The sequence below is a fragment of the Sceloporus occidentalis genome, unplaced genomic scaffold, assembly GCF_023333645.1.
Source record: "Sceloporus occidentalis isolate IW3139 unplaced genomic scaffold, rSceOcc1.0.p SCAF_2, whole genome shotgun sequence".
In the NCBI taxonomy this organism is placed as follows: domain Eukaryota; kingdom Metazoa; phylum Chordata; class Lepidosauria; order Squamata; family Phrynosomatidae; genus Sceloporus; species Sceloporus occidentalis.
This window is the reverse complement of record NW_028316982.1, coordinates 212487439-212511494: the sequence shown is the minus strand read 5'-3', so window position 1 is coordinate 212511494 and position 24056 is coordinate 212487439. Positions and strand designations below refer to the sequence as shown.

General features: G+C 42.8%; 1 protein-coding gene across 4 annotated transcripts in view; it reads left to right on the top strand.

Annotated features, from left to right (window-relative positions):
- The window catches only part of USP25 (ubiquitin specific peptidase 25), a 92734-nt gene extending 68900 nt beyond the window's left edge, over nucleotides 1-23834 (top strand). For 2 of the 4 annotated variants that reach the window (XM_089512168.1, XM_089512171.1), the window contains 8 exons: nucleotides 1937-2047; nucleotides 5888-5983; nucleotides 8186-8364; nucleotides 17503-17581; nucleotides 17960-18039; nucleotides 18651-18774; nucleotides 21902-22097; nucleotides 23209-23834. In XM_089512168.1, coding sequence (XP_089368294.1) covers nucleotides 1937-2047; nucleotides 5888-5983; nucleotides 8186-8364; nucleotides 17503-17581; nucleotides 17960-18039; nucleotides 18651-18774; nucleotides 21902-22097; nucleotides 23209-23381 — 1038 coding nt within the window. In that variant the 3' untranslated portion in view covers nucleotides 23382-23834. The remainder of the gene's footprint in view (nucleotides 1-1936; nucleotides 2048-5887; nucleotides 5984-8185; nucleotides 8365-17502; nucleotides 17582-17959; nucleotides 18040-18650; nucleotides 18775-21901; nucleotides 22098-23208) is intronic. The other 2 variants (XM_089512169.1, XM_089512170.1) reach the window with 2 other exon arrangements.
- The last annotated feature ends 222 nt before the right edge of the window (nucleotides 23835-24056 follow it).

The window sequence follows — 24056 nt, the reverse complement described above, 5'->3', positions numbered from 1 at the left end:
TACAGGCATTTAACCACTGCACCACCAGGGCTCCTGGTGCTTCAGGTCACCTTGCAGGTATACTGTTTATACTGTTTATACTGCAGGTATACTGTTTAAACGACACACACATCTTAAGAGGCCAGAAGCTGCGCCAAAGCCATGCTCTAGTCCTTAGGATTGGAGCGTGGTTTTGGCACAGCTTCCGGCCTCTTAGGACGCATGCAGTATTTAAACAGCATACCTCCAAAGTGACCCGAAGCAGCTTTATTTTGGCCTGTCTGTTTGGTCCCTTTAGTAGCTAAAGCTTGTGATTTGTGTTGTATGTAGCCTTTTCTATGAAATTTTTGGTGTCAGTGGGGAGTACTAAACCCTTTTCCTTTTTAAGGATATTAATGCAATGATGCATACTTCAGTGAGATTAAACAACATTAAAAACACATGCAAATTGTGTCCCATTCCCATAAAATTCAAGGGCATTTCCATGTTTGTCTGGATCAGTATACAGTAGAACCGCCCATTACATGGGCGATCCGTTCAGGACCCTCCCGCATAAGGGGAATCGAATGTATGCTCAAATCCCATTCAAAATAATGGGCCGTACACCCCATTGTTTTGATTGGGGCTTGCCTTCCATGTGAATTCAAGTCTGCGTAAGGCAAGCCCGCGTAAGGGGCGGGTCAGCTGTACCAAAGGATCTTGTAACACCTTTGAGACTAACTGAGAGAAAGTATAAGCTTTCATACACTTAAGTCTGTTTCATCAAATGCATTGAGTGAAGTGACTAGGAACAGATATGCATATATTAAATAGCAAGGGGGGGGGCAGAAACCTGAGAGAACCCACAGGTCAGTAGCCAAGGACTCGAACAGGAGTCCCTTAGCACCTCTTTCTGGGTTTACCCCTCAAGGAAGAATGGATCCACCATGAATCAGTTCTTCCAAGTACTGTCCCAGCCAGGTGGCTTAAAGAATACCATGGTCAGTGGGGTTGAAAACTGTAGAGGGCCTCATCATAACCAGTAGGGACACACTCTCCTATCTAGTTCCTGGTGTAGGTCATCCGCCAAGGCCACCAAAGCTGTCTCTGTTAGCTATCCAGGCCTGAAACCAGATTGAAATGTAAATCAGCTATCTAGTTCTGAAAGTATGCAAGTTGTACTTTGCAATCAATAAATACAAATGTTTGTAAAATAAAAAGGTGCCTTCTTATGGAGGACACCAAGTGTAAGGTTCTCATTCATCATGGTACAGAAGCTTATACTGCAATGTCTTTCACTCAGTCTCAAAGTTTCTACAAGATCTCTTTGCATACTAAGGTTGTACTACTGCTTGGAATAATTGTTATATTGAGGTAACAGAAATGTATATCAGTTATCCTATTCAAACTCTTGTTCATCTACACTATGTTACTCTTTTTCAAAAAACAAACCTTATTTTTGTTGACTCAGCTAAAAAGTTATCCTATACAAGCTGTTTGGCTATCCTTATGTCTCAGGTTTTCATTAATTTACATTCAGTTTTGTTCTGAGGTCTCTTTTTGGAGCCACCTGTAAACTTTTCTGATAGTGCAATGGGCAGGGTTACCAAGCTTTACTTAGCAACTTTTTTTTCATCTGTATCTGTTTTGTTCAATAACTCAAAGTTACTTGTAAAATTTTCTCCTTTGTTCTCTTTATGAATTTATTAGGACTGCCTTTAATGAAGTGACATGTAGCAGTTTCTTCAGGTAGTAAATTTCAGACAAATTGCCCTTTTCCCATTCAAGAATCAACATCAGTATGACCATTTTAAAATAGGATCTGCAATCTAATTAGGTGGCATTTTTACTTTGAAGTGATTTCTCTGCTGGAGAAAATATGCAGTAATTCTCAAAGTAGCTTACCTGGTAGTTGGATAAGTTAGCAATTCTTTTTTAATTTATATTTTACCATTACCTGATTTTTTTTCTCCTACAGAAATCTGATAGCACCCAAGTTCCTACTGCTCCTAACCAGAAAGTTGTAGAGGTGGCGATACCTGATGTAGGGACTTATGTGATTGAGTCAGAGGGGGGTTATGATGATGAGGTACCACATTCACTAATCACAGATTTCTGTACCATTAATGCACTGCCTGTAAAGAGATTTTTGGCATGCTTGCACATGGTGACAGTTAACTATCCTCTATCTATCTAAATACTTACCTAAGTCTACTGGTTTACTGGAATCTGCAAAATGTATAGATAGATGCTGATCATTTTTTTCAGAGGCCTATGCATGGTGTGGAACTAAACTGAACTGAAATCATCCACAGATAGAAAAATAAAAAGACCCTTCACACATCATTTTTGACAGAGCTACATAATTCTTCATAAATAAATAAATAAATTTATTTCTGTTTCTGGGGCCCAGTGGACTGCTTTAAAGAACTAGTTTCAAAGAAATAAATTTCTCCAGTATTTAGAAAAATACAGGCTCAGCAATGGCAGTACCTTTATCAAGACTAACCAAATAATCAAGAAAGATAGGAGAGTATTTCAGATGTTCATCTTGCTGCATCTGGAAACATATTATCAAAAGCTAGACATATACACAATTTTGTATATATATAGTTAGGTCTAATAAAGCAGATGTGAGAAATGTGTTGTCCTTCAGATGTTACTGGACAGCAGTTCTTTTCTGCCCCAGGCATCAAGACTAGTCACTTCACTGTCAGGGATGATGGGGGCTTACAACCAACAAAAACTACAGGGCCAGATCTCCTTCATGAAATAAAGATACCTTTATACAGTGTGTTGGACATTTACCATATTGACCATATTGACCCATATGGGCATTGAAAGTATGTATTTTGAAATTATTTCAGTGGACTCTATTGGCAGCATATTCCATAAATATAATCTAATGCAAAAGCCATTGGGTATATTAGATTATGAAGTGTCAACTGAAGTTCCTCATTAGGTTACTAGGAAGCCCTAGGAAATAAAACAAGTGAAAGCAGAACAGATTGTCCCAAAGCCTAAGTGAAGTATTGGGCTCATAGTAAAAAGGGAAGGAGACGATTAGGTTGAAAGTTTGCAATTTAAAAATAATTACTCCTGTGAAAGAGTAAGCCAGATAGATGCACAATTAATTCCAAGTACAAAATTTGGTTCTCACTCCTCCTATAATTCCAAATGTGTTTATTTTTGTACAGAAAAATGTAGACCAAAAGAGAAATCAACTTTAAAGCTACTCCACTGTATATCATTACACACATACAATGAAGTTTATGTTTCATGCAAATGATGTGCTTTTTTTCCAATTTCCCCAGAATTGGGATTTGCTGTCCAATTTTTAGAACTCTTTATTATTCAAGGTTTTTTATTAGAAATTAGTTCACATGATAACCTGTGCTATACTACTGTTCCTTGCCTACTAATAATTAATGAAATTGGTGTATTATGTACAAACACTCTGAGAAAGAAAGCAGGCTGACAGGCCATCTACTTCCAGCATCCTGAGCTGGAAAATCCTGGATGTTTAAGTTTAACTGGGGATAGAAGGGTGCATGTTGCTTTTAGCAAACATTGGCAGTAATAAATATGTATCATTTCACTGACAGTTGAACCTGGGAGTTAAATGCTACCAGGTGGTTCCACTCTACCAGTGGCTCAAAAGAATTAACTATGGAAAATATAACAGTTGAGCATGCTCTTCAGCCCTAATATCCCCCCCCCCCTTGATTGTAGATTAAGGGAAATACATTGGTTGGGATGACATGCTTTAGCTACCAGAATCGCAATAGATGCTCTGGCCAGGCAGTAGACACACCCTCAACCTCTCCCATATGGCTGCAGCCTAGGCTTACTGGACCCACAGAGGTGCAGGTCAAGGGGATAATCCACAAGGTGCCAGGCTGTCATTTAGGTTATTTTTTTAAAGATCCAATGTCAGAAGGCCGCTGAAGAAGTCTTTGAAGATGCAATCTCCTTTAGCTATGTATTCTCAGACTTCCACTTCTCCTTTTATTGAGTGGTTTCCAGTGTAGATACAAAGAGTTTATCTCAGAGGTGAGTAGATCAATGGATCTATTGATGAATTTCTACTACTGATGGCAAGGATTTCTGATTCCAAATTGTTTAACAAAAGAGGCAACAAAATAACTTACCCGTGTCCTAGAACAGAAAACTTGTAGTAAACTGAAGTCAATTTCTGTGGGGAAAGCTTGTGAACTTCGTTCAGTTCAGGTAAAGGTAAAGGTTTCCCCTTTGACAAGATTGTCAAGTTGGGTCCGACTGTAGAGGGAAGTGCTCATCTCCATTACTAAGTTGAGGGACAATGCTGGCGTTGTCAAAGACTCATGGTCATGCGGCTAGCATGACTGCACGGAATGCTGTTACCTTCCCACCAATGTGTATGTATTTATTTGCACTTTTACATGCTTTCAAACTGCTAGGTTGCCAGAAGCTGAGAATAGTGACAGGAGCTCATTTTGTCACATGGCACTTGGGTCTCAAACTGCTTGCCTGCTGATGTTGCGATTGTTAGAGTCAGTGTCTTAACAGCTTGCTGGATAGCAGTATGCAATTAAGAAACAAAATCTGAAATTCTACATAGACTCCTTAGTCATTTGCTTTACTGAGGAACAGCCATGCTGAGTGCAAGAGGTCCATTCTGCTGATGATTAGGGCATGGGTGGATGTTGTTTCCACCTCACTCCCACCAGCACCTGAGCCTGTGATATGGAAGTGTGACAGGCTCATATTTCTGATTGTCTCAGCCTCGCTTGTAGGTCAGGAGGTAGAAATATCATCTACCCATTCCCCAATTGCCAGGAATGAACTTCCTTCTCTTAGTGGCTGATTTCTCGGAAAGTAGGTTACAGTGGGACCTTATTATCTGCTGGGTTTGGTTCCAGGATCCTCCATGGATAACAAAATCCATGGATGTTCAAGTCCCATTAAATATAATGGCAAAACAAAATGGTGTCCCTTATATAAAATGAAAAATCAAGATTTGCTATTTGGAATTTATACTTTTTTGGAATATTTTCAAGCCGTGGATGCTTGAATCCGTAGATTAAAAAATTGTGGAGAAGAAAGAGGGCCAACTGTCCAATCATGGCAATAGTGCCACAGGTGTGACTGTAAGGATCATTAATACATATCAGTTATGGATGTATAACTCTAGGTTATACATCTATAGTTGTGATATTGAATCCTGGCCAAAGTAGATCCTTCAAGCCTAAAGGCTACCTGCCCTGTCATTCATTTTGTCTGCTCTGCGTTGCTTTCACAAGACCATTCAAATACAATTAAAAGCAGGGTGGTGGAGATGGACAAAATCTGGGGTTGCATATGCAACCAGTGAATGAGTCTCTGCTTGTTGACTGCATTTTGATAGTGTTTTATTGCATAATCAGTAGCATGCATGGTTATCCTCTCATACTGTCATACTAATTCTTAAGGAGAAATGTTTGAAAACAATATAATACTGGGCTAAACAATTCATGGCCTATTACATTTTTGGACTACAATTTCCTGAATCCCCTGAGCCTGAAGACTCTGGGAATTGTAATCTGAAATTACGTTAATCCTGAAAAGAGTAGTGTACTTTATACTTTGTTTCAGAAGCCAGGAACTCTTACAGATGTGATTTATAGTATTAATTCAGCTTGGTAACAGCACATTTTAAAGTTCTGCACGTGTGCAAAACGATTTCCTCTTAATTCTGAAAGCATTTCCTGTTGTGATTTTACCATAAATCTAGGTTGCATAATTATTGTGTTGGATGTGATACGAATGCAGTGATATCAAGCTGTCACTGCAGTATATGTATGCATGTGTTGCATATGGCATGAGAATATAAGGGCACAGAGTGACTTGAATTTATATTTCTCATCACAAAATCTCTATGTATCTATATATATTAAATCTCCTGTGACAGGTAATGCTGACCCCGAACATGCAAGGCATTATCATGGCTATAGGTAAAGCCACGAATGTGTATGACAGGTGTGGACCTGAAGCAGGGTTCTTTCAGGTACAATCACCACTTTCAACTTTTTTCTTTCCATTTGTTTTTGTATTTTTATTAAAAGTGTGACTGTTCTTGGAATTTTCCTTCTATCAAACAATACAGTTGCTTTTTTTTTCCTGGAAAGATAACCATATTAACATAGCAGCATCCAAGATTTTTGAAGGCATTGTAAATGTTCTTGTGTGTTCTGACATAAAGATAAAATATATTAGCAGTGTTTATCGAGTAAGGACCAAAATAGATGGCCTGGATGGGGCAGCATGAAGACGCACCACCTGAAGACGAATTGGTGCCATGGCAGCCCCAATTCGGTGCTGTGCCGGCCAAAAAAGCAGTGGTTTTCAACTACTCCTTTTTCGGCCACGGCGGCTTCCTGGTGTGTTGGGAACTTGTGGCATGTAACCACCACACCCCCAAGATGCCTGGAAGCCAGTTAATGTGGGGCACTCTGGATGCCTTCAGGGCATCATGAGGGCATGCAGCGTGTGTATGCCATGCCAAGTCACCCACAGCTACCCAGAAGGCAGCTTTTAGTGCCACTCTGTACTGGCCCTAAGTCTTGTTGATTTCAGTTTGAATTACTGAATTGTGAACAGGACTAGGTATTAAGCACATTTGTCTAGTAACCTCTGTCAAGGAATCTTAGATGGTTATGTAGGTAGCCTTCAGTGCTGCATTCTGACAGGTGAAATAATTAGATCTTCAAGGTTGTGCTGCTCATAATTAGACTGGGCCATTGGCCATGATTGGTCTTTACTATAATTTCCCTACCTCTATTTCAATTCCTTTAAAGGCATACCATAATTTTAAGCTCTAGCGATTATACTCCCCTTCTACCATATTTTGTTTAATAGGCAGACATGTACCAGTTTTGGAAATAAACACATAGCCCTTTTGGACAAGTGCACAAGAATTTTATCAATTGTTAACTGTTGGAAACCTCAGCTGTAATGTTGTCTTTCATACCATTGTTTATAATAATATAAATGGTTATGAAGTTGTTAATTAACCATGGGGAATCATAATTAATGGAAGACTTTACTACTCCTTTGTACAAGTAAGGGGAAAAAGGACAATGTGTACAGCCAGATGGCTTGCTCATACCTCTGTTTGCCAAGTGCAATACTATAAATGCAGCTCTTGGCTTTTTCCAAAGTCTGCAAGGTTCCTGCTTCATATATTTTATTACTCTGGGATACTGGCATCTCCACTTGTTTTGGTTAGCTTCCCATGAAAAATGGGGTCTTGGAAAGCTGGTCCACATAATGCAGATGTCACTATCTAGTGGGGTGGGGAATAAAGTTCTACCTACTTACTTCAGAATTTTATTGATTTGCTATGCAAACATTTCTCATTCTGTTGCAATCATGTACATTTATGCTGCAGCAGTACCCATTTGCCTTACATTACTCTTTGAAATGGAATTATAGAAGCAGGAAATGCTTGAGTTCCTGAGTAACAAGATGAAGAAACAGTTTAGATTTGTAAAGAGTAGACTTTATTACCATCCCAAGCATTTTAGATTATATGTATTACAGATTGAGTCTCCCTAATCCAAAATGTTTGGGACTAGAAGCGTTTGTTTTTTTTTATGGAATACCTGTATTTGCACATACATAATGAGGTTTCTTGGAGATAAGGGGGACTCAACCTATATTTCTATGTGATGCAACATTTCTTCTTTCAGACAGTTTTTAAATACATATGTTTTTGTTTTTAAAAAAGTGGGGGTGGGGATAAAATGCTGTGTTGTTTTTGTATGCTTTCAGTGTCATCTGTTCCAGTTCAGCTGAGTGCTGAAATTAAATCGTTATTACATTCTATAGATATTTAGCCATAAGTTAATATAGAACTCACATTTTTGGTGGTTAATATGATGCATTATACCTAAGTGTAAATTATTAATCACACCTTGTTAGTTTAAAATTTAAAATAGTTTTTGTTTGTTTTATTTTTTTCCTTTCTAACTACACCTGTGCATCATGTTACCCCAGCAATATAAAAGTATTGAATAACTGGGAGGGCTGTTGTTAGTAAATAGACAATAATTCTAGAATCCCAATAATTGCCCAAGTTAAAAAGAATGTTTATTGTCAGTGACACTGTTTGAATAAAGCCTATACATTTTAATGCACTGAATCCTTTCACTTTAAAAATGGGAATATTGCAAATTAAATGGCTTCTTGTTAATTGTTTTGTTTTTAGGCAATAAAATCAGAATATGCACGGTTACTCAAACTGGCTCAAGAAGACACACCACCTGAATGTGATTACCGTTTACATCATGCAATTGTGTACTTCATTCAGAATCAGGCACCAAAGAAAATAATTGAAAGAACACTGTTGGAGCAGTTTGCGGATCATAATTTGAGTTTTGATGAAAGGTAATTATGAAAGACACTCTGAAAGAAGGCACTTCTTGAACAGTTTGTTTAGAAGATTTATCTCTTCCTTGCACCTGGTTGTTGTAAATGGTATTTTCACTATGTATAGCTCTACTTATTTAACTATAGTTATTCGATTAAAATTTATATTTTTCCTAATAGGTTTGAAACAGTAACAACAGTGTCCAGCTTATACTCACTTTTTTTATTTGCTTTTAGTGTGTTCATTTGTGAATACATTATTTCACTATCTTTTGCCTTTAAAAATCTCCAGAGCCCTCAGTGAACAAACATCAAGTGGTGACTAAATCCCACAGTTAACAGCCACCATTATCCTTGGTTTTCCTTTTGTCTGGGTGATTAGGGGCTTTCCCAGCAGATAATGATCACCAATTAGCAGACACTAACCCTCCTTTGCATATCCTTCCACCCAGAGGTCCTGGCAGCAAGAACAGAACATGGAATTAACATGGAAATCATTCCTGCCTACCCAGGGTCATATATATATATATATATATATATATAGAGAGAGAGAGAGAGAGAGAGAGAGAGAGAGAGTATCCAGCTCTCTTCTATGCCAACATTCTCTGAAGATGCCAGCCATAGATGCTGTCGAAACATCAGGAATAAACTCTTCTAGAACACAGCCACATAGCCAGAAAAACCCACAAAAAACTATGGATGCCGGCCATGAAAGCCTTCGATTTCACAGATAGAGGTTATATTTATATATGGGAAATCTTGTTCAGTCCTGTGCAGAGAAATTTTGAGGGACTGTTATTGAGATCTGATAGTTAAGTATAAATAATGACTTTCACAGGCAGACTGATCATTTAGGTAGGGAAGACATATGATTATTGTCCCAGTGTTGGAGTGAAGGCAGAGCACAGAAACCTGAGATCATTGGAAGCATTTATTTATTTATTTATTTATTTATTTATTTATTTATGTCCTGCTTGTCTTCCAGATGGGATACAAAGCAGCTTTACAGCACTTTGCACTGTACTTTCAATAAAAACACTATTTGTAAAACATTAAAATTAAAAATAATTAAAACAGTTAGCATACACAGTGGCTATTAAAATAGCACATCCAGTTATACATCACAGCCAAGGCTGAAGGCTTGTTTAAACAAGGTCTTTGCTGCTAGCAAAAAGACAACGGGGGCAGATCAAACCTCCCTTGGGAGGGAGTTCCAAAACCTAGGAGCAGCCACAGAGAAAGCGCTTTCCTGCGTTCCCAGAACCATCACAGTGTAAATGGTTAGAATGATAGATTAAGATGACCTAGATTTCAAGATTTCAATCTCCATTTGGTCATGAAGTTTATAGGATTATGAGAATTTTTATATACCTTTAAATGTTGGGAAAGAAAGATGGGATATAACTATAAGTATCTGGCTGGGAATGGTCTTCAAAGTGGACTAGGTAGAACAGGGGTAGGCAACCTGCGGCCCGCGGGCCGGATGCGGCCCGACAAGGCCTTAGGACCGGCCCCAGCCCGGTCCTGCCGCCGATTGCCGCCGGAGCCTTTGGCCTCTCGCATGAGGGCGGGGGCCTTTGGCCTATCAGGAGGAGGCGGGCAAGGGGCAGGCAAGGGGGGCAAGCGGCGGGCAAGAGGGGCAATTGTCTATAGAAGCCTCCGAAACATGCATTTATATTAACATTTTTTAAAAAATCAGCAAATTTTTTTGCGTGTCCTCCATTTTTTTAAAAAAAGTGTCCTCCATTTGAAATGTTTGTCCTACATATGTCCCGGTTTATTTATTTATTTTTTAAAATTATTTACTTATTTATTTTTTGGCTTCGGCCCCCCAGTTGTCTGAGGGACAGCAACCCGGCCCCCGGCTCAAAAAGGTTGCCTACCCCTGAGGTAGAACAACTGTAGATGGCTTCCAGGGACCCAGGGATACTTCTATTTTGGCTACGTAAATAGAGTTTCTTCTTCGTGGTCTCTGCGAATCATACAAATGGGTTTTACTGCGCCTGCGCAGTCCTGTTCGGAATCTTCTGGAATCACTAGGCAAAGTTTACTTTGCAACATATAGAAACTTTTTGGCGGTAACTCCGCCCACCCGTTATAAGGCCCCTGCCTTCCCGCTCTTTTCCCAGTTCTTTTTTTCCGCCGCGCTAGCTGCTTCAGGGAACTTTCGCTTGCTTCGCTTGCTTGGAATCACTTTCGTTTTTGACCTCGGACTGTACTCTTGACCATTCTTTGTCTCCCGCCCCTGGTAACTTCGAACTTCGGACTGTTGATCTCGTTCTCTGGATTCTCCTTCGGCTGTGTCGTCCTCTCAAGATGCCTGCACCCTTCAAAAAGTGTGACATCTGCGGGGGAAAGGTGCCCGTCCAGGACCCGCACTCTTCCTGTCTTCTGTGCCTCGGCAAGGACCATGACGCCAAGGCCTGCCCGCTCTGCAGGTCCCTCTCCTCTCAGGCCCGGAAAAACCGTGAGTCCCGGCTCACCTCAGCGATCGCCCTGGGCAAGGTACAGGAGGGAGGTTCCCGCTCTTCATCCGTCCCGCCTTCCGCGCCCCCGGCTTCATCTTCCAGGGCCAGCGTGTCCAGCGTGACATCCGTCAGGGCCACTGTTTCCAGTGTGGTGTGTGTCCCGGCCGGGACAATCCCTCCCGCCACCTCCGATGTGGCCCATGGCTCCAAACCGCCCAGTGCCACCGACGAACCCTCCAAGCGCCCCCATAAGGCTTCGGGGACTGAGGGCACCGAGCCGTCGTCCAAATCTGCGAAGAAATCGGATGGCTCGCACGCGAGGAAGGGGACCGGAGCGGAGGCCCAACTCGCGTCGCCTTCATCATCCAAGGCGTCCCGTCACGCCTCCAAGCCGAGGGAATTGGCTTCGGTTTCGGGAGCGTCTTCGGACAAGGCAAGGTCCCCAAGGCCTTCTTCATCGGGAGCGGCTGCTGTCCTCCTGGACCTCCCGGAAAATCCATTCTTTCCGTTGGAAGAGACCCCGAGACCGGGAAAGAAGAGGCACCATGACAGGGCAGGCCGTGACCCTGCCTCTAAGAAGTCTAAGCCTGCCAAGGAGCAAGCCGGGACCGACTTGCCCAAGGCTAAGGACAAGAGGCGTTCCCCCACTAAGAAGGCTCGCGCTTCCACTCCGGCAGCTCTTGACCCAGAGCCTGCCCCTGAGATGCAGCAGACTCCGGTACTGGTCACACCACCGCCTCAGCCCACTATGGACTTCGTCCACGAGACAGGGGACACCGCTCCTGCCCTCCCTTCTGGAGACCTCTCGCTTCCCCATTCCGAGGATGAGGGCGATGGACAACCGCCCCGCCCACAGGAGGCGCCGGATCTGTTCCTGGACACCCAGTCGGGCCGATACTTCATGTCGGTCATGAAGGAGGTGGCGCTCAGAGAGTTCACCAGATTGAACCCCCATCCGGCTGACCCACAGGAGGGCACGTCTGCCAGATCGGTTTCGGCCGTCTCCGTGTTCGAGAGGCCTCCATCTCCGCCTCGCCGGCGCTCGCGCTCTTCGGCTGATCCCATCCCGCGCCGTCCGAGATCCCAAGTCACAGTGGTTGACGTCCTCTCCTCTGACTTGGACTCTGATGATGAGCCCGTGCCCCCGTCCGAGGTGCCGTCCGAGGAAGAAGATGTCCTCTTGGTGTCGGCTTCTCCCCAGAGGATGAACAATCCTGAGCCTTCTTCCCCATCGGACGACGTCCGTTCTTTTAGTGAGCACGTCGTGAAGATGGCCAGGGCCCTCGACATCGAGCTTGCTTTCCCGGACGATGATGCTCAGGATCCGGTGGAACGTCGGGTTCATGGACGGGTGCCCACACCACCTTGCCTTCCCCTGCTACCATCTCTCCAGACCATAGTTCAGAGGTCTTGGGACTCTCCGGCCAACTTGTCTGCCTCGTCCCGCAAGGTGGAGTCTCTACAGAGTCGCCCCGGCAAGCTGTCCCTGGTTGGCTGACCACCCCAGGCCCAATTCGGCTATTGTTGAGGGAGCTCAACACAGCTTCGTGCCGAAGCAGGCTACCTCCCCTGTCGACCGGGAGGCGAAGAAGGTGGATGGCCTGGCCAAGAAGGCCTACTCGGCAGCGGCCCTGGTGGTAAAGGCCATCAATTATACCGCCTGCATGGGGGCATACGTCCAAACCCTCATGGAACGTATCTCCCCTCTCATCCCGGACATCCCGGATGACGTCCAGAGGCAGTTGGTCGAGGTCAGGGATGAGACTCACTCCATCGGAAGCTGGCTCATCACCACTTCCAGAAATATGGCTGACTGTGCAGGGAGGGCCATGTCTGCTTCCATGGCACTCAGGCGACACGCTTGGTTGAGGGCCTCGGACCTCAACCCTACCGTCAAGGTGGCCATCGAGGACATGCCACTCGACGGGACCGGGCTCTTCCATGCGGAGACTGACGACCGCCTGAACAGTAAGTTCAGGATGAAGGCGGCAGCTAAGAAGCATGGCATGTCCTCTGCACCTGCTTCTCCATTTCGGAAGAGTCAGCGCCCATGGCAGCTGCAAGGTCAGTCTCAGGGGACCTCCCCTCGGGATCGACAGTCCCAACAACAGGGCTCCCAGAGAAGTCGCTACCCCTCGCAGTCTTCCTCCTCCTCTGGCCGTCGTAACTTCCCGCCTCGGTACCGCAAGTCCCGCCGGCAGGACACCGACCAGGGGAAGAAGAGAGCCTGAAGGGACGCAGCGCACTTCGCCTCTCTTTCACCCCCCTTCTTTCTGGACATTTTGAGGCCCTTCGCTAACGCCTGGGCCTCAATAACATCGGACTCGTGGGTTCTCAACATTGTCCGTAGGGGATATGCCCTCGAGTTCGAAGAGCTCCCTCCAACTGGAGCCTTCATGTCCACTCCCCCCTCGGACACCCTTCTCGACGAAGTGCGCACCTTGCTGGGAAAAGGGGCCATCTCCCCTTTACCGCCTGACCAATGTCCCAGAGCCTTCTTCTCCAGGTACTTTACGGTACCGAAAGCGGATGGGGGCATCAGGCCCATCCTAGACTTGAGACACTTGAATTTGTCCCTGGAATACCCTCGCTTTCGAATGGTAACCTTGGCTTCCATTCTGCCTCTGCTCCACCAGGGCCTGTGGTTCGCGACTGTCGACTTGAAGGACACCTACTTCCACGTCGGGATCCGGGAATCCCACCGGAGATTCCTCGCCTTCGCTGTCGGCTCCACCTCGTACCGCTACAACGTCCTTCCCTTCGGCTTGGCCACGGCTCCACGGGTCTTCACAAAGTGCATGGCACCGGTGGTGGCATACCTTCATCAGAAGGGCTTCATGGTCTTCCCTTACCTGGACGACTGGCTGTTTGCCGCCGAGTCTCCACACGAACTGCAGGAGGCAGTCTCATTCGCCCAGCACCTCTTGGACTCCCTTGGACTGGTCGTCAACAGGGAAAAATCCCACTTCGCCCCAACCAGGCAGGTCAAGTTTATCGGGGCAATTCTCGACTCCAAAAGATGCTCCGCCTTTCTCCCTCCAGACCGTTTCCAGGCCTTGACTGCGTCGCTCAGACCTTGCATCTCCCACAGAAGGGTGAGGGCCAGAGATGTCCAGGTCGCTTTGGGCCACATGGCATCAACGACGTTTGTCACACCTTGGGCAAGGCTTCGCCTCCGACCGCTCCAGTCCTGGTTCCTCTCTGCCTTCTCTCCGATGGAGGACCCTCCGTCCAAGTGGCTCACGGTACCGAGACCGGTAGCTGCTTCCCTGAGATGGTGGTTGGACTTCCGCAACGTCGGCACCGGGATGCCCTTTCATCAGCCCCAGTCACAGCTGACTCTGACAACCGACGCATCCCTGGAGGGTTGGGGCGCCCACCTGCTCGACTTGGTCGTCAAGGACAGGTGGTCCGCCCAGGACAAGCTCCTCCACATCAATGCCCTGGAGATGCTGGCAGTGGAGAAGGCATTAAGGGTGTTCGAGTTCACCGTCACAGGCAAGGTGGTCCTCCTGAGGACGGACAACACCACCGTGATGTATTACATCAACAAGCAAGGAGGCACCAGATCCAAGACCCTGCTCGACCTGACGCTCCGCATCTGGGACTGGTGCATCCAAAGACAAATCCTCCTTCAGGCGATTCACCTTCCAGGAGAGGACAACGAGCTGGCAGACCGCCTCAGCAGATCCCCGTCGGTGTGCCATGAGTGGAGGCTCCATCCCAAGATGGTCAGCGATCTCTTCGACCGGTGGGGAACCCCCCGGATCGACCTCTTCGCGACCAGGTGGAACACCCACTGTCCCCAGTTCTGCTCCAGGAAGTCGATGGACGGATCCCTCGGAGACGCATTCGCCTTCCTCTGGACGGGGGAGCTTCTCTACGCGTTCCCTCCGTTCCCTCTCATCATCAGGGTAGTGTCCAAGATGACAACGGACCACTCGCATGCGATCCTGATCACCCCGTGGTGGCCGAGACAGCCCTGGCTTGCATCCCTTCTTCACCTTTCCAAGAGATGCTTTCTCCGCCTCGATCCTCGTCCGGACCTGCTGTCGATCCAGGACGAGAGGATTCTCCACCCGGACATCGAGAGCCTGCCGCTGGTAGCCTGGAGGATACAGCCCTGACTGCCCTGCCAGAGGTGGTGAGGACGGTGATCCTGGCTGCAAGGAAACCTTCCACCCAGCGGTCCTATGCCTCCAAGTGGAGGAAATTTGGCCTGTTCCTGGACCAAAAAGGCTTGTCTCCTGCTCAAGTGTCCACTCCAGTGGTGCTGGAGTTTTTGATGGCACTTTTGGATGAGGGGCTATCTCTTGCATCCATCAAGTGCTATTTGTCTGCCATTTGTGCCAAATATCAGTTCGGGGGGAGGGTTTCTTTCTTCAAGGACCCCTTGGTGAAGGGGTTCCTCAAGGGTTGTGCCAACCTGTATCCTCCTGTGTCGGTACCGACACCGGCTTGGAGTTTGGAGGCGGTACTGTCCACTCTCCAATCCAAGCCCTTTGAACCGATGGCCACAGCGGACTTGAGACTATTGACTTCGAGAACCGCTTTTCTTGTGGCCATCACCTCTGCCCGCCGTGCGGGCGAACTCTGTGCCTTACGGAGGGACCAGCCCTTTTTGAGGTTCCACAAGGACAAGGTAGTCCTCCAGACAGACATTACTTTCTTGCCGAAGGTAGTATCTGCGTTTCACATGTGCCAGGACATTGTGCTGCCTACCCTCGCATCCAATCCGACGTCGGATGCGGAGTGACGCCTGCACTCTCTTGATGTCAGGAGAGCACTGGCGTTTTATTTAGACAGAACTGCTGCCTCCAGTCGGTCCGAGAGACTTTTCCAATGCTACTCGGAGCCGAAGAAGGGGTTGCCCGTGTCTGCGCAGAGGTTTTCCAAATGGGTGGCTGGTACCATCCACCTCTGCTATGAACTGCTGGGCAAGCCTCTCCCGGGCAGGGTCCGGTCCCATTCCACAAGGTCAATGTCGGCATCTTCTGCATTTCTGTCAGGGATTCCCCTGGAGGATGTCTGTAAGGCTGCTGTCTGGTCCCAGCCATTGACTTTTATAAAACACTATAGGTTGGACACCAGAGCCATCCGAGACGCAGCTTTCGGGAGGGCTGTGCTGGTTTCAGGGTTGCATTGATTGCACTACTGATTGTTGTGTTTCAGCATTTAATTTATAATGCCTTCTGTTTCCATTCTGTGAATGTTGGTTTGCACTATTTCAATGGGATAGGTCTTGCACGACCTTATCTTCCCTTCTCAGGTTTAGCAATGTCGTTTGTGCAAAACAATAAGACTGACTCTTTTATGGTTCAAGGTGTTTATTGTTGTAATAAATGTACCTTTGGTTTACCATAGCTTTGGTCTCAGGACACTCCCTCCGCCGCATACCTAAGCTTGTCAGTCTAAACCCATTTGTATGATTCGCAGAGACCACGAAGAAGAAGGACAGGTTGCTTACCTGTAACAGTATTTCTTCGAGTGGTCATCTGCGAATACATACAAATCCCACCCGTCCGTCCCCTCAGTGTCCTGCTCTCATTGGCTCTCTCCATCGCCTGCTTGGCGGAAAAATTGCGGAACTGGGGAAAAGAGCGGGAAGGCAGGGGCCTTATAACGGGTGGGCGGAGTTACCGCCAAAAAGTTTCTATATGTTGCAAAGTAAACTTTGCCTAGTGATTCCAGAAGATTCCGAACAGCACTGCGCAGGCGCAGTAAAACCCATTTGTATGTATTCGCAGATGACCACTCGAAGAAATACTGTTACAGGTAAGCAACCTGTCCGTCTAGGAATGTGCTTATAGAATAAAAGAACTTCATAGACTTGTATTTTTTGGCCTTGGTACTTATCATTTGAATATGAGCATGTATTGGAATCAGAATAAGTTTAACAATGATCATCGTCTCAATGGACTACCACATGCTTTCTTCCAATCTAACATGCTATCAGGGAAAAATCCTGTTGGTTTCAGCAGTTCTTTATGTATTGGATTGCTGTAACATAACATTAGAATTCACTGAAGGGGTTGATGTCTTTGCTTTGCATATTTTTAAGAGGTGGTAAATTATATTTAATAACCCCAGCATGAACAAAATGCTACTGGGCACTGTATTGGTTTATTATGGCTAATGTTCAAAGACTGAGAGCCAACGTGGTGCAGTATGTCATGTCTTTTTAGATTGTAAGCCCGAGGGCAGGGAACCGGCTAACTAAAAAGATTGTATGTACAGCGCTGTGTAAATTTACAGCGCTTCATAAATAAAGGTTAATAATAATAATAATAATTTCCACTGCAATGCAAGAATTCACCTAAATACTGCCATCATTGTGGTATCAGTTTCAGCCTAAATGTATGCCTGGTTGCAAAGGAATTTCCTCACCCTTAATTTAAAGATGCATACTCATTAACAGGGCAATCACTTGCTGCCCCCATCCCTATAAACCCACTCATAACAACAAAGGGAAGCAGCAGTTTTATTTCAACAGTTGTCCCAGGCATCCCCCCAATTGCCTTTCTCATTCTGCATAAATCCCACAAGTAAAAAAAGAAAACATTCTACAGAAATCAGCCCTCTTTGTTTGGTACAGGTACTACACAAAGAAAGACAGACTGTTGATCTGATGTGATTATATTTTGTAATTATTGTTATTTGTTTCTTTCCCCCTTTCTTTTTTCTTAAGGTGTCGCAACATAATGAAAGTGGCTCAAGCCAAAATTGAAATGATAAAGCCAGGTGAAGTCAACATGGAAGATTATGAGGCTAGTATTATACTTGAAATACTTCTTATATGTGGCAAACTAAAATAAATGATATTTAAAGTCCTTCAGAGAAAATGAGCCTTCGAGGGTTATAGGAAATATTTATCTTCTTGTTGGGAATTATGATTATCGGGATCTACAGCCTTTGAAATTAAATTTGCTTGCAAATAGTTTCAAGAGAACAGTTTTCTTACCCTTTTCCCATTGTTGTGGAAAGTCAGTGTGTGTTAAAGAAGTGGTACAGAAAGTTAGACTTTTTTTTCTTCACTGTTACCATGTAAAGGAGGCATTATCCAAAGTACTGCAAAGTTGCAGTAGTAAGGAGTAGAGTATGGATTTTATAATACCTCAAATCTTTTTTTTTTCTTTTATATACAGTGGTGGCACCAAGAATACAGAAATTTCAGAGATACTACTGTATATCTCATGGTGGGATTGGAACTCTTTCAAAAGAAGAAGTAAGGGAATCCACAAACTGCTTCTCTAAACCTTGAAAAAAAGTACTGTCCAAAATTTACTTGTGTGCACAGGCATATCTATCAATCTATATATGTATCACAGGAGAGAGTAACTTTGAATTTTCAAGACAAGTGGATAGGTCTGTCCAGTTTTTATTAATGTTAGTCACTTTATTGAATGTGCAGATGGCCAGTGCAGAAAGACTAATCTAAATATAGATGCTTGCGTAGCATCTCAGGGGGAGGGGGAGTGTTCTTTGCTACCTGCTGTAGTCCCAGTTCAGATTGGGTCTCCTGCACCGATGAATAAAAACACAGCCTACAGTCATGGCTAGACCCATACACCAAACATATGTTTCAGCACTGAGCTGATAAATAATATGCTTGTTGAAGGTGCTCCCCTTCCTTGTGTTATCCCAATCTCCCTTGTAAAATTCAGATTCCCATCACAGTCATAGTAGAAATTTGTCTATAGAACAAAGATGTAGACATTGGAACATTGGGAGAGAAATTATACAGTATTGTAAACCAGAAGAAACCATTTGTAGTGCCTAGCTAATGTTCCATATTGTTGTGCTATGCAAAAATATTTTCTCTTCTGTGTGTGCTAGTTTTCATGAAGCCTTGCTGTACCTCATCTGTGCTTACCATAAAAACAAAGAGCTCTCATCAAGAGGCCTGTATAGAGGACACGATGAAGAACTGATATCTCATTATAGAAGAGAATGCTTATTAGTAAGTAGAATGCAAATACCGCCTTTCTAATTCTGCAACCTTTTGATTCAAATAGGGTGCAAATATCAGTTAACTAGTGAAATAGTAATTTAATTATTTTTTTTAATTTTTTTAAACTGTTATATAATTACTGAGCAGGTTCTTATATTGTTATATTATATAATAATCCAGAATTCTTTAGAACTTTGGCTTTCTTGGGGATTGTAATCTGGGCCATTCTATTGTTTTCATATTTTAGTTATAATTAGAGTAGATTCTGTCTCTGTAACTTGAAGCTGCTTTATTGGTACACTCGGCCCTCGGGTTACGAAATTAATCCGTTCCGCCGCCATTTTCGTAACCCGGAAGGCTTCGTAAGCCGAGAAAGCCATAGGCGCTAATGGAGAGAAGCCGCGATTTGGTGCGAAATAGCGCCGAAAAGCACCAAAAGGTTATTCGTAACCCGGAATAACCTTCGTAACCCGGAAATATATTTTTTTTTTCGTAACCCGGAAATTTCGTATCCCGGCGCATTCGTATCCCGAGGTAAGAGTGTATTCCATTTGTTCCTAGTGATTTATTCCTCCCAAGTGCTCTGAGTGCAGCTTCCATGTCATTTTCTAAATTGGTAGGTTTATCTTCAAATGGTTCTTCCTTAAATTAATCTGTCATCCTTTCATCTCTTTTATATAGTTCCTCGGTATATTGCTTCCGTCATCTTTTTATTTCTGCTTTGTCATGTAATGCGTTCTTTTGCTGGTCATCCCCACTCTTGTCATAAACTGCCCTTGGAGTTCTCAGATTTTGTGGACCTATTCTGTTTTCTGTTATCATTGTGTGTTTCTTTGTGTTGAATATTATAATAGTTCTCCTTGTCCCTGCGCAGAAGTCAGTTGCTTTCAGAGTTCTAACACTCTTTCTGTCACCTTTTACTTTTGCTTCTCCTCTTTCCTTAATTACTTAAAGAGTTTATACCTCATCCACTGAGGCTTTTATTTGTTTCTTTTCCTGCAGATAGTTGTTATTTGTATTCCTCCCTAGCAATATCTCTGACTTCAGTCCAAAGTTCTTCATGCTCCTGCTCAGTTAAGCTTAATAGTGCAAATCTTGTGTTCTCTTTAAATTGTACTGCTATGTTCTTCAGATTGTATTTTGCCACAGTGGTTGACTTAGGTCCGAAACAGACTTTAGGTAAGTAAGTGCCGGCTTGGGGGCGGCATGAGGACGTGGTATTCAGATGCATCACGCCCCAACAATGCCCCCAAGCCAGTGTCATACTGCCCGCGCAACCAGATGGTCAGCAGCATCGCAGCGCTCTTGTGGCATGGCTTTTATATGCAGGAGTGCTGCAAAACTGTAGCGGAAAGGATGCCCTGTTGCAGGCTAAAAAAGGAGCAGCATTTTGCCGCTTCTTTTTGAGCTGGAAAATAGATGGATCAGGGCTGTGGTGTGCAGTGGATCCAGCACTCAAAAGGGGCAATGTGAAGCTGCCCCTTCAGGGCCATCTGTTTTGGCCCTTAGTGTTCTTCTTTATCTTTGCTCTAATTTTTAATATTAACAGTTCATGTTCTGTGCCACAATATTCTCCTGGACTTGTTTTTGCAGAGAAAATGAAGCTTTTTCATCTTCTGCTTCTGATTATGCAGTCTATTTGATTTCTACATTGGTTGCTTGAAGAATGTGTTTGTGATTAAAAAAATGGTTGGCCATGCAAAATTCAGCTAATCACCCTCCTCCTTTATTTCTTGGTCCTAGGATAAATTTGTTACAATCTTGGATTCTACTCCTATTTTTCCCCCATATTTTTGTTTTCTAAAAAGTCATGCTTTGGGGTGTGATCAATTTCTTCCAAGACTCCAGCAGATAATCTTTCTTTTTCTTTTTCTTCTACTTCTGTCTCTGTAGTTGGAGCATAAACTTTGATTATGGTCATGTTGATGGGTTTTCCCTGCAGTCTTATTGACATGATTCAGTTAGACTGTGCATTATATCCTTTAAGTGATTTTGCTACTTCTTTCCTCCTTATTGTACTATTTTTCAAATCCTAAAATAGTTATTTTTACCCAATATTTAAAATTGTTATTTTTACCCAATATTTTCTCATAAAGTCAATTATCAGTTCCTATTCTTTTTCAAAATTGCTAACAGATCTTGTATTTAATCAAATTTGTCATTTTATCCATTTCTGTAGCTTTATTAACCATTCTTCTTATGATAGATATCAACATCCTTCCATTTTTGCACATACAATGTTCTCACTGCATTGAACATGTATTGGACAGTTCTTCCATATTTCTTCTCTATCGGTTCTTCCAGGATTCCCCCCTCCCAAAAAAATATTCTGGCTTTAATTTCAGAATATCTTCCATTATAGAATGTATCGAAACCTAGTGTTTTCTCACATGCACCACAAGTTCCCTCTTTTTGCTCATATTTCCAACATATGTTATACAACTTCAGGAGTCTTTCTGATATCAAACATCATAAGTACATCATTTTGTAAAAAAAAAAAACCTTCAAATCATAACTCAAAGTAGTTTTCAGATGTTTTGTCCAAATTCCCATTAATTCATTTAAAGACTCTTTCACTCTTCTGGTTATTCTTACGCATTGTGCTTCAGTGTATTTTGAATGTGTATTTATATGTGTTAATTAAAACAATGGTTACTGGATTCCTATTGTAAGAAACTGTTTTTTGAGTGTTACTGGTAAAAGACCATCACAGTAAGAAACAGATACATAAAATGTAAGAACTCTGTGGAAGTTATGTAAGACGATTTCAGATCCAGTATGCATGATTACTTGACAAAATAGTTTTTTCTGAATGTAGCTGTACTGAATTTTGGCTTGGTTTGAGACATTTCTGCCTGTTTCCTATCTGAGCCAATTTTACATTCAGTTATGATGGGCAGAGATGCTCAAGGGCAAACTCTTTGGTACACATTCTAAGATTCAGCGATAAAAATACTATCTCTACCTTATTTGGTATAGTAATCTGTCATGGGTTAAGCAGTCACATGATTATGAAAAGAGTCTCTCTTTCTCAGTAATTTGTTGATAAGTTGCATTTTTAGAATCCATTTGGAAAATGGGTTCAGTATACACAATGTGAGTACTAATGTTTATTTTCTCTTGATCTTCCATGAAGAAGTTAAATGAGTGTGCTGCAGCACAGTTTGAATCTGGAGATGATGATGAAGTAAATAAGGGTCTAGAAATTATGAATGAGCTTATAGTCCCATGTCTGCCTTTATTGTTGGTGGATGAAACAGAGGAAAAGGATATTGTTGCTGTAGAAGATATGAGGAATCGATGGTGCTCATATCTTGGACAAGAAATGGAGCGTAAGTTACTTTTCATAGTATGGTTGCTTTAGTACAAATAATGATATAATTGAAAACAAGAAATCCTAATTAGTTGCATTATTAGTTGCACTCAGAGGAATGATGTCCCTAAAATGATATATATGATGAGGGGTCTGAAGTTCAGATTGAAATCAGCTTATTCTTAAAAACACATTCAGAGATCACACATCAAATTTTGACAGGTTGATAATAATATTAAAAGTAATGCCAGTTCTCATTGGTTTTTATGTCATTGTCATCAAGTTATTTGTGAAACAGCATCTGCATATACTCATCATGCTACTTATTTTGGACATAAGTGCACTGACTATGTTTGAGTGTGTTCCTCAGCCAAGTGCTTTCAGTGCTGTATCCAAAAAATTCATATTACTTTATTACATATTCCTTTTATATTACATATAAAAACGTCAAAAGAAAGAGAGTCCACCACCTTCTGAGATAGTCCATTCCTTTATTGAACAGCTCTTCCTATCATGAATCTGAAGTTTACATGTAAACCCCTTTCTTGTGTTTTGAATCCATTTGTTGATGTCCTCTGAAACAGCAGAAAGTCTTGATCCATATTCTGCATCAGAACTTTCAAAGTGGTGATCTGTACAAGCTATTGGCTCCCAATTCACAGCAGTTTTCCAAAATAAAAAAGGAACATTAGTAGGCAGTGGGCACAAATAGGGGACTGATCCATGGCATATTGGGAAACAATACTGTCAATCTACCACATCAGATAGGTTATGAAAAACTGTATGACATAGCTCTTCTTCTTGTGCTGGCCAAATGGGCGTAATAAAGTTGTTGTTGTTGTTGTTGTTGTTATTATTATTATTATTATTATTATTATTGCTCCTCTTCAGATGATTAAAGATAACTGTCCCATTGCCTCTCCGTCTTCTCTACTCCAAATTAAATTTGCCCAGTTTCCAGAATTCTGTTAGTATTTGTGCAACTTGTCAAGAGTAAAATATGTAAGACCAGCTTTCTTTTCCTTTTTTAAGTGCTCTCAAACCCCAACAGATGCATTCTCACACTGTTCAATAATACTCAAGTCTACTTAGCTGGTTATAAATGTTTTGTTTGTTTTTTATCTTCACAGCTAACTTGCAAGAAAAGCTGACAGACTTCCTGCCAAAATTGTTAGATTGTTCTACAGAAATTAAAGGTTTCAATGACCCACCAAAGTTACCTTCTTATTCCACCCATGAACTGTGCGAGCGATTTGCCCGAATCATGTTGTCACTCAGTCGAACTCCAGCTGATGGAAGATAAACTCTAAAGACCTTCCTTAAGCACACTGTATAAACTTTTTTTTTTAGTTCTTTAACCCTTGCCTTCCTGTCACAGGGTTTGCTTGTTGCTGCTATAGTTTTTAACTCTTTCATTTTAATAACTGCAAGAAAAGAAAGAGGACTGTACTGACACTAGCCAGATTGCAGGCAATAAAGCTGAGAATCGCATGGCACTCAGTTTTCATTATCAGCCAGAACTCATGAAACATTACAAGTCTGATTTTATTATGGCAAACCTGCTTTTTTGCCACTTACCTGTTACAGTATTACTTTGCTTTTATCTTAAAATCCTTTTACTTCATCATCAACAGTTTTCTTTTCCATCTGGGACATTCTGTGACTGCATCAATTTTAAAATGACCAGTGTAAAATACATGGTACCTGGTAGCTTGTAAATTACATCAAAGAATAAAAAAAGTTTTATTTATGGCTACTTTGCTTGTAAATTAACTCTTTATTTGTGAATTATTGATATTTTAGATATGGCACTGCATCATGGTGATGCATTGAGGAGTTTTTTAATAGCTTGGATATTTGGAAGTGTATGAAAATGTAGAAATCTTCCTTTGGCTGTAGTATTGTTTTGCTTGGAGGTTCTTGTGTTTATTTCATGACATTTGTAATGCTTCCTATTTAACTGCAGAGTACCACACTT